This window comes from Diabrotica undecimpunctata, chromosome 3 (assembly GCF_040954645.1).
Source record: "Diabrotica undecimpunctata isolate CICGRU chromosome 3, icDiaUnde3, whole genome shotgun sequence".
Taxonomy (NCBI): Eukaryota; Metazoa; Arthropoda; class Insecta; order Coleoptera; family Chrysomelidae; genus Diabrotica; species Diabrotica undecimpunctata.
The window spans coordinates 142,244,835-142,256,429 of NC_092805.1; the positions used below are offsets into that span (position 1 = coordinate 142,244,835).

The 11,595-nt window shown below is 33.4% G+C and overlaps 1 protein-coding gene across 2 annotated transcripts in view; it reads right to left on the bottom strand.

Annotated features, from left to right (window-relative positions):
* The window catches only part of LOC140437484 (cytokine-like nuclear factor N-PAC), a 115,451-nt gene extending 103,856 nt beyond the window's left edge, over positions 1-11,595 (bottom strand). For both annotated transcript variants that reach the window (XM_072527044.1, XM_072527043.1), the window contains exons 1-4: positions 11,482-11,595; positions 11,370-11,406; positions 11,185-11,267; positions 4,067-4,202 (exon numbers count right to left, since the gene is read on the bottom strand). In XM_072527044.1, the coding sequence (XP_072383145.1) occupies positions 4,067-4,202; positions 11,185-11,267; positions 11,370-11,406; positions 11,482-11,516 (291 nt within the window). In that variant the 5' untranslated portion in view covers positions 11,517-11,595. The remainder of the gene's footprint in view (positions 1-4,066; positions 4,203-11,184; positions 11,268-11,369; positions 11,407-11,481) is intronic.

The window sequence follows — 11,595 nt, forward strand, 5'->3', positions numbered from 1 at the left end:
ACAGTAGCATAATGCAACAATATAATTAATAATTTGAGATGACAAATTGAATAAAAGCTGAAGATCTTTAAGCCTGCTGGGATATGCGAGCCTTCTCATCACTCAAGTAATATAGAATGAAAATGCATTTACCACTAACAGAGTTTCTAGTATTGGTACGAATAAAATCTGGTAGGCGTAAAGCTCTTGCAAATGTAGGAATATATTATCTGCTAAACCTAAAATTTATTTTTACATCTGTTTGCAACATGTTTTCTAAATTAAATTCTTGATTTTGTGGATGTAATACTTATATGTTCTCCCACAATTTTATTTAAATATGATGCGATTTCAATATTTTGCGAACAAATGAAAAGAAAAAATAAACAACGTAAATAACGCAACAAAGTATGCATAAGCTCAAGCAATATCTCTATTTGTGATGTGTCAGCCGTATGTCAAAACTGTCGAAATAGCGCAGTGTAAATAGTGCAACGCAGGCACTGTTAACTTTGCAATAACTCTCTATTATTACACACAAAAACTATAACTAAACGAAAAGAGTTTGTTTTACAAAATTGTTCGTTTATACTGGGATTTGAATATCGCGCCAAATCTATCACTGTTCACTGCATTTTCGAGAGAGCATCACACAAACTTTGCTTAGTGACTTGAGACCTTCTTTTTGTAACTGCTGCTCTGAAAAGATTTGTGGTTGTTGTGTTGAACCATATACAAAGATTTTTCAGCCAGGAAATCCTTCGCTGTCCTGGTCCTTCTTTTTCCTTCTACTATTCCCGGTAGAATTAATTACAGTAACCCATATCTTCCGCTGTTCCTCATGATGTGAGCGAGGTATTCGATTTTAGCTCTTTTTATTGTGGCTAATTTGAGACCAACTGTGATTAATTTTTTGGCTAGACACAATTTTTATCTAAGGCAGGCGTCAAGCGACAAGCTGGCGTCAGTGTTTTAGTCACTTATAATGTAAAGTCGCGAAATTTAATTATTTTGCGACTTCTTCACAAAGATTATAACAATGCACTTTACAACCAAAGAAACAGTAATGGGAGCTAACCAGTCTAAATAGTAAATAAATAGTAACTCATACTTAACAGTTACTAAAACCTCACAAACAAGTCAGCCAAAACGATCCGTTCCAATAGATCGAAGAATCTGGTAGCTAGAAGAGAAAATACATCATTCGTGCACCTCACCATAAAACATTTTTGTTGTATTTTTAGTGGAAATACATTTTCCACTACAGACAAGGTACACTTGGGGGTCCTATTCTTCTACTTCATCTCTCTCTCCAATGGCGCTACAGCCCAAATCCAGCCTTGGCCTCCTACCTTGCCGGTACCGCGCCGATCTTCTCCAGGTTCTCTCGTCTAGCAAATTTTGCGCGGCCGTTGCCACTTCATCCTCCCACCTTTTCCGTGGCTTTCCTTTTGGTCTTGCATTTTACTATCTAGGGCTATTTTTGGCAATCTTTCGGACATGGCCACCCCATCGAAGTTTTTAAAATTTAAAGACTTCTGAGATCGGTCCCTCTTTGAACCGTTGGTAGAATTCATGGTTGTACCTGGATCTCCATACTCCGTTTTCGTTATTAGATACAAATATCTTCCTTAGGACTTTTCATTCGAAGACTTCCAGCTTTCGTTTTGTCTTCTGTCATCACCCATGTCTACTATTAGTATGATAATAGTTTTGTAGACTCTGATTTTCGATCTCCAGTGTGTGTTTTTAGAGCGAAACACATGGGCGAGTGAAACATGGGTTTTCTACTTCATGGTTTCTACTAATTCCATGACCCGGTTTTATTCTTCAAAAAATCTTTAATTTGTATGAATGTAAAAATTGATGCCTAGGATTTATAGTAAGAAAATTAATGCCTGGGATGAGGATATGCCTGGGATGAGGATGTGCAATAGGACTCGCCAGTGCAACTACTCGCTTTTGTGTTTAATTGCTTTTTGTGAGGAGAACTGCCACCTGAATAGAAAACAGCCTTCATATCAAATATCTATAAAAAAGGTGAGAAGTGCTGCACCTATAGGGGTTTAAGTGTAACGAACTTTGTTTCTAGACTTTATGGCACGATTATAAAATAAAGAATGGAGAACCAAGTTATGGAAGAAGAGGAGGAAAGTGGATTCTGTGCAGTAAGGTCGTGTACTGACAACCTGTTTTGCCCAAAACAGCTTTATAATATTCTTAGATCTAAAAAAGCCTATGATAGCATACCCCTTAGTAAATTGTGACCTGCAATGAAGTAGAATGTTTTAAGTGATATATATTATTCACACTGTTAACAAGTATGTAGACGAATATAACAGTTAGTGTCAATTTTGGGAACAAACTTTCTGAAGAATTTACAATTACTAAAGGAATAGGACAAGGTTGTACAATGGTCCAACCATATTTAAAATTTATTTAAATTCCGAACTATGATGATGGAGACGCACATGTTATAATATTGGTATATCTATAGATGACAATAAACTTTTCCCTTTGCTGACTACCAGGTCATATTAGCTGAGAATGAGGATGATGTGAGATATTTGATCAGAAAATTGGATGAAAAATATAAGGCATGGGGTTTGATGATAAATATGGAAAATACTGAATATCTAGTTGTTGGAAAAGCACATCGAAATAATCTAGTGCTAGACTACCGTGAAATTACGAATGTCGAGTAATAGAAGTACCTTGGAGATACAATTACTAAAGAGGGCACTAGTGAGAGTGAAATTAAGAAACGAATTGGACAAGGGAATCAGGTGACAAAATAACTAAATTGTGTGCTGTGGAACAGTAATAGAATCTAAGACACTTGAGCGCATTTCGACCATTTACCTTCGCGGCTTGAACCGTAAACGCATCCGTTTCGCGCATATAATTGTTTTTACCATCATTATTGTGGAATGTGGTTTTAAAAAAATATAATAATTTAGAACAATACAGATCATTCGTTTAACTTACATTGTTCTAAACATATTGCAAATTTAGGTTTATAAACTTCATAGGAAAAAAGTTTGATTACACTGAAAATGTTGATTAATAAGTGACTAAAGGAACAATAAATAATGGTGTAAAAAACCAGCACAAACTTATTACAAGTAATAAGCAAAATTGCAGAGCGGTTCATACTAGCAAGGCTAAAAGAAGAATCAGAAGAAATCGGAAAAATACCTGAAGTACAGTTCTGATTCAGATCTGAACACTCATGTAAACCTTAGGTACTGCATCTAGCAGGATACATCACGAAAGGGTTCATTAAAAAGAAATATACAGCAGCCGCCTTTCTAGATGTCAGTAAAGCATTCGACAGAGTCTGGCACAAAGGCCTGCTGTATAAAATGAACCAGTATGGTTATAGTGAGCCAAATTAGAATACAAAAATCAGAATCTACGAGCCCATAGTCTAAAACATCACAACTTATGGAGCTGAGGTTTGGCAAATTACAGGATATTTAAACAAGAAGCTACTGTCAATAGAAATGGGGTTTTGGAGATGTTGTTCTACGCTAACACTTTATGACAAAATAAGAAATGACAAGATACAGAAAAGAGTGGGTATAAAGACAAAAATAATGAGACCATAGAAGCCAAGAAGTTTGAGATGGTACATGTAAGATATATGAAGGAGACAGGTAGCCAAAGAAAATGATTGTGTGATTGTGAATGATGAGTGGAGACCAGAGCAGAGAAGAAAAGGATGGCCGAGAAAGACACGGCAGGAAGACATCAGACAAGCTGTGACCGAAAGGCATCTACAGGATGAGGACTGGCGAGATAGAAAGCAGTGGAAACTAGGATGGGAGAAACGAGTATGATGTAAATATAATCGCAGTATATATGTTTAGTACAAATTATAAGTTTATTTGTTATTATGTCTTTATCAATTTTAAATTAACACTGTTCAGTAATTTCAAAATTTTTTAAAAATGCTGCGCAATGTGAGTAATAATGTATATAACACTTTCTTAGTACCCATAAATAAAAGGGGATAGGTAATAATATACATTATCTTCTTCAAAATCTAACTCTAAATAATACTTTACCCCCACAAAATACTTACTGCTAATTTTTCTCTAAACTCTTCAATTTCGACAATTGACTTCTTGAAGAGACTTGTAGTGCTTGATTTGTTAGATGAAATAAACTTGTCCTTATACTCTTCATAAGGCTTTACGTTAGTACTCTCAATCCATGCACTTAAAAAAAATAGAAATTAAATGTTAAAGTATAACTTCATTAATTTAAAACAAAATATATATCAAAGTAAAATTCCACTATTTGGAAGAGTGATTTCATCGTTTAAACGCCGAAAACTACCCGTTCAATTTGCGTTTTCTCATAAGAAATCAAAGAATGTATAATTAATACATTTATTTGTGCTTCCCTATAGCAGACCTGTACTTCCCTATAGCAGACCTATATAGGGTAGAAGGAGTCGAGGAAGAAGACGCATCTCCAGCGGCGTCGAAAGTGCGAATTGCCATGATGGTTGCCAACCTTCTTATAGGAGATGAGATAAGATAGCAGACTTGACCACGAGCTGCCGTACATTGTAGCCGATTCTAGTTCACAAGTAGCAGTTATGGTCATACAAACCTGAATTCTTCGACGCAGCAATCTTCGACCGTCATAAAAATACCAAAAAACAGATTTTTTCCTTTCAATTTACATTTCATTCCCATTCCTTTTCAAAGACTTGACAACTTGGGGTTGTTCCAAGAAAAAACAGCAAAGTTCTGATGTTGATTCCAAAAATGAAAACGAAAATGTAAACGTCAGAAGAGAAGGTAATGGTACGAAACGTTTATGAAGGAATTGTCAGCAGAAAAATGGCATCAAATGTTAGCCGAACGGTCGACATTTGTAGCAGTTTAACAAAAGTATCCGTTAGCTGTATTTATCGTATGCTTAAAAATACATCGGAAAATAAAAAGTAAGAAAAAAGTAAAACTAGAGGTAGAAAAAACATTGTTTTGGATGAAGAGACAAGAAATGTTATACGTCGGAAAACTCATTCATTTCATTTTCGGAGTGAAAGTATAACACTGAAAAAAATTTCTCAAGAGCTAGAAAACGATGACTCCTTACGCAAGAGTATTAATCAGGACTATGCGCGAAATGAACTTTCGATAAGTAAAACGCAACAGAAAAAGTATGTTATTAGAAAAAAATGAAATTGTGTGGAGAAAAAATATTTAGAAGAAATAGGCAAAATTCGTAGCATTTGGCGGAAAATATATTATTTGGATAAAACATGATTAACGAAGGTCATACAGTTGGAAAATTCTACATATAAGTAAGCATTTATAGAACGCTGGTCCACAGGATTAAAACTTTCATCAGGAAAGGAACGGCGTTTAATCATCACCCATATATGAAGTGATACAGGGTTCCTTGATGATGGTTTGCTTCAATATGAGTCAACAAAAACAGGAGATTATCATGAAGAAATGTTTTCCGAAGTATTTGAGCGCTTTAAGAAAATTTTAACAAAATTAGAACCTGTGGTCGTTAAGGACAATGCACGCAGACTAGACCAACGACGGCATAGCGGAATTCAAGAATGGCTTATAGAAATGGGGGTAGCATATGAAGAATCAATGCTCAAAATTCAGCTAATTGACATTGCGTGGTTAAGGAAAATTGAATATCTTAAATATGCTGTGGATGAAACGACAAAAGATTATGGTGTCAAAATTCTGCGTCTAGCACCTTTTCATTGCGAACTTAATCAGATTGAACTTATCTAGGCGCAAGTGAAAGGAGAAGTAGCAAGCAATAACAAAATGTTCAAATCGAACGAAATTAAGGAACTTCTGATTCAAGCAATCCTCCATGTAACTCCAGAGAAATGGGCTAAATGTATATGCCATATAGTTAAAGAAGAACATCGTATGTGGGAGCTTGATACTAATATCAGAGTTGTAATAGAGCCAAAACTAGACGACCAAACGAGTAGTACTGTTGAAAACATAGATAATTACTGGAATGAGTGCTAAAATATCCTGAAAGAAGTAGCAACAACAGTTTTAGGAAAGAAGAAACAAGAAAGGAAGTGGACAGAATGTCCCAGACAGTTGGAATGTAGGTATTATAATACCTATTCACAAGAAAGGGGATCCACTAATATGTGACAACTATCGAGGCATTACCCTCTTAAATACGGCTTACAAAGTACTAGCTTATATACTTTATGATCGTTTACTAGTATATACGAGGAAAAAATAGGCAAATACCAATGTGGATTCCGAAAAGAAAAGTCAACAATTGATCAGATTTTCCTTTCTCAGCAAACCTTAGAAAAGACATATGAATATGGAATCGATACCCGCCACCTCTTCACAGATTTTGAAAGCGCTTATGACAGTGTAGACAGAAGCGAATTTTATAATGCCATGGCAGAACTAGATATTCCGTCGCATCTAATAACATTGGTAAAGGCAACTCTTTCGAAAGTTGAGTACAAAGTCAAGGTACAAAACACAGTGTCAAGGTCTTTTTAAACACATACTGGATTACGCCAGGGATACAGTCTATCGTGCCCATTGTTTAAGATCGCGCTAGAAAGAGCCATAGAGAAATCGGGCATAACAACCAGAGGTACGATCATCAATAGAAGTGTACAGATATTGGCCTGCGCAGATGACATTGACATAGTAACACAGACAAAAAGAGACCTGATACAGGCTTTTGAAACATTAGAAAAAGCCGCGAAGACAATGGGACTGCAGGTCAATGTATCCAAAACAAAATACATGAAGGTCACGAACAGCACACAAATAGCGGCACCACAAGATCTAATGACAGAAGCACACACATTCAAAGGGGTCTCGGAGTTTATATATCTTGGAACACAACTAAATAACAGAAACCTAGTAAGCGTAGAAATTAAGAGAAGAATATACCTGGCAAACAGAGCTTACTTTGGACTAAAGCAGCTCTTAACATCACACATAATTAGCAGAAAAACCAAGATACTATATGAAAATATATGAAACTCTTATTAAACCTGTCCTGACATACACGTCAGAGACATGGACCATGGTAAAAAGCGACGAAGAGCTGTTAGGCCGCTTTGAAAGAAGAATACTTAGGCACATATACGGAAGAGTACAAGAAAGCGGGATATGGTGCAGGCGCTACAATTTTGAGTTGTATTAATGCTATGAAAAATACAACATCGTCCGGTAAAAGAATGGACCCTGGAGACCCCCAAAGACAGATATTATATCAAGAACCAGTAGGAACCAGGAAGAGAGGCAGGCCAAGATCTAGATTTAAAACTCAAGTCGAAGATGACTTGAGGAATCTAGGGGTCAGAAATTGGAAAGCCAGGGCGAAAGATAGGGGGGAATGGAAAATAATTCTTGAACAGGCCAAGACCCACACAGGGTTGTAGAGCCTATTATTATTACACCACGTGAAGATATTGACAGCGATCTCAGCACTGCATCTTCAGATTTTGACAGCGAATAATATTTTCTAATAGTTTCGTAAGTGTGTAGCGTTTGTATTTAAATAATTAGAATAGTACAATGTTTCGTTACATTAAAAATTATTTTTATTTTGTTTTATATTGTTTAAGGTTTTTGTTCATTTTTTTTAATGGGACAATATAGCCCTTGGCGAACACCCATTTAAAAAAAGTAACGCGCCAAAGCATACCTCTGGGGTGGTGTGGAAATTGTCTCAAAATTTGTCAAAAAAAATTTTAATTGTTAACTCTTTTTAAGGACGGGCCACGTTCTAAACGTTTTAGCGTAACGGATCTAGCATCAATAAGGTTTCTGCAAATTTACCGTTTTTTTATAGCTCTTTGCTTGTTGCATTCTATATTCTTAGGGGGATGTGGGGAATAAGCCACAAAATATTTATTCATATGTTTAACTTACTGACGTTTCGATATCTATAGAAAGAGACTGTTAAAATATACAAATGATATTTATATTTCAATAGCTTTTTGCTTGTGGCGTTCTGTATTTTTAGGAATAATGTTGGAAATAAGCCACAATATATTTATTCAAATGTTTAATTTACTGATGTTTCGATCTCTATACAAAGAAATCATTTTCAAATATACAAATGATAGTTATATTATTTGTCTGTAGCTTTTTGCTTATGGCATTCTATATTTTTAGAGAGTATGTTGGAAATAAGTCACAATATATCTATTTACATGTTTAATTTACTGGCGTTTCGATTTCTGATCCAGAGACTGTTTCGAAAGTTAAAAAAAATTAAAAGTAAATAATATAAGAATATATAAATATATAATAATAATAAATAAATACAATTAACGTTGAAATAAAAGTAAGTGTACACCTCTGGAGTTTCATAAGTCTTTCCCCACCCACTTCTGTGTCCTTAAACGATGAAATCATTCTTCCAAATAGTGGAATTTGATTTTAGATATAAATATGACAAAAGATTCAAAATCCTTTGCCTGTAATCATGCTTTGAAGAGTTAGCAAATAACTCAGTTTTTTTATGGATTTTTCGCTGCATGTTGCCACATCAGTATGCATAATGTAACAGTAGAAATACGATGTCCCCTGTATGGGGGGACACCATGTAAAGCCAAGTAAGTAAGATGCTTATGTCTATTCCTATTTGTGTTAACATAATGTAACACAGTGGACATTCCTTTCTTATGATGGAGCGTTCAAAACAGTGTATCTAGAAAGTTCATTTGAATATACAGTAACTACTTCCAATTAATATGGTAAGTTCACATGATAATTGATGTTATTAATGTATCTCAGATCAGTATTGCAATTTAAAAAAAGTTGGGGTGCTTGTAGGCAAGGAAAAGTAAATGGAATAACATAAGAAAATGGGTTGTGTGACAGAAAATCAATGATTCTATGATCTACTAATATTAAGAATAATAGAAAACTGATACAAGAATTTTCAAGATGTAATGCTCAACTAAAATAAGAATGGGAGCTGATATTGCAAGAGATAATGCTTTATTGGATAACTTATGTCAAAGATCTAGATGTGGCACCTATTGGAACAAAAATTAGAGAATATAAAATCCTTTAACTGATCGAAAACTGTCCCATAAATGAGAATAATCTTTATATGTAGTTTTTCACACTACTAGGAAACTGGAGAAACCTACAACGCAGTAACAATTAATTCTTATTGAACGTATTTAAAATATGCAATATTTTAAGAACTTTTGTGTACCAGTAAAAAGTAAAGTATTTTGAAAGAACTTTAAACGAAATGAACTGAAAAGCTTTAAAATGGCTATTTATAAATATTTATTGTATAAAGCCTAAGAATTCTTAATTTTCAATAAATGTTAATAACTAATGTAAAAATAAACCTACATTCATGATATTGCATGGAAAGTTGATCTGACAGTGTTAAAATTTCAGAGTGATTTATCAATTTGTTTATGTATCCCAAAAAACTTTTTTTGCACTAAAATAAGTCAGAAAAAAATGAACTTACAATGATTCTACAAATAGCATAAGTGAGAGACAGTTATTCTATCAAAAGAATTTAGAAAAAACCATTTCCAACATTGCAATTTTGCTTATAAACATTTAGAATAACTTTTTAGGTATTGCCTGAAAAAAAGTTTTTTTTTTAATTCATAGCTTGTCTACTATACACAATTAAGTAACCAAATTGGCGGCATTTGAAAAATTGTAGACTGGTAAAAAACAATGATTGGTTTTGAACAGATTCGTCTAAATATCTGGTAGTATTAGTGGGGTTACTTTAAAATTGATGCTATATCTTCGGTTCTTGTTGACGGATTTTGATATTTCTTTTTTAACTAGTATGTACTTTTTTTCATATATTATGAATGTACCTTTTGTTCATGAATTTAATGTTAAATTAACCATGAAAATTGGTAGTAAATGATATATTCCTGTTTTGTCAACAAAAATCATACTAAAAATATAATTTTTTTCCAAAAATTTTTTAAACAGGTTATAAGGTTAATTTAACATTAAATTTATTAACAAACGGCATATTCGTAAATGTATGTAAAAAAACATACAGATTTTAAAAAGAAATGTCAAAATCCATCAACAAGAACTGGAGATATTTGATATCTTGAGTTTGAAGTTCATATTTTTTTTTTGATATCAGAGATTTGAATAAATGGACTAACTTCATTCAGAATAATCGTAAGACGGCAGTTTTTAGATTACCAGCTTTTCAAATATGAAAAATAATTTTTCCTCAGGGACTAGCAAAAAGTTATTCAAATTGTTTTATAGCAAAAAATTGCAATGTTGGAAGTGGTTGTTTCTTCCTCTTTTTAAATTCTTTTGATAACTGTCTCGCTCCATCTCTTGTTTATGTTACACATAGAATCATTGTAAGCACATTTTTTGCACATTGTAAGTCCATAAAACTCAAAAAACTTGTCAGATACATGGCCAGATCTAAGTTCTGAACAAAGTACTTTTTTTTTAATGATTTCTCTGGACTATTATATCCAAATGTGGATGTATGAATATGATTTCTTTAATTAACTTATCCTACAATACGTTTTCTATTAATTTAAAAGATGTCTTCTATAATAATTGAAATGAAGTAGCGGAGTTTTGTGCATGACAAATTAACACTGCTAACAATAAATATGATTTTTTTTCACATGATAAACTATATAATATAGGACAATATAGGTTTAGATTAAAACATTAAAACAGCCAAACCATTGAAACACAAAAAGCACATATTAACATTATCAGAAGTTTACACAAAAACTGACCCTAAGGACTGAAGTAATTGAAATAATACTAGCAATAAAAAATAAATACACAAACTACATATCACAAACAATGGGGAAAAGGCACTTAAAGTTTAAAAGAAAAATCATAGAGTATTCTTGCAAATAAACTATTTATATAAATCATCTAATATGATCAAGTTGCAAATAAAGTCTCTAAGGGACATACAATAAAGAGACAAGAATAAACATTTCTGTTTATACTGTACAATTAGCTCAGAATACAAAGCGGATGCAGCTGTAATTAAATTCATCCTCTAGTAAAAAACTCTCCCCAGATTTAAAAAAGCTCCTTAAATCAAACAGTTTTAAATAAGTTTTTGTTTGTAAACAAAAGCAAAACATCTATACTACATAAGAGTTTAAGGTAGTATCAGGTGATGTTGACTTTTAAAGAAAAAAAAACTAAAAATACTCACTAATTTTTGCTCCCAAAAAAATACACCCAGTGCATGTCTTTCTTTCCTGTTTTGCTCGGTGTATTTGGACCCGGCTGGACAACCTGAAAAACAAACATTAGTTAGGTTAAGTTTATATTTCAAAGGACGCGCGCATTAGACCAAGCTAACGGTTGGATTAAATAAGTGGCGGCAGAATAACTTACCCGAGCAGGCCAAGGCGAAAAAGTTTTCATTTTTGCCCTAGAATACAGAAAAAAATTTAAAATTTATTTATACTGTATTGGAAATTTATCAAAAAATTTTATGATGTCTTACCATACTAAATCACCAACTTTTATTTCGGAACTCATTTTAACAACTTCACGCCAAGACAGCTTTTCTCAAACTAAAGCAAAAGCCGAAAGCCGAGTGGATTTTTCGTATTTCGTG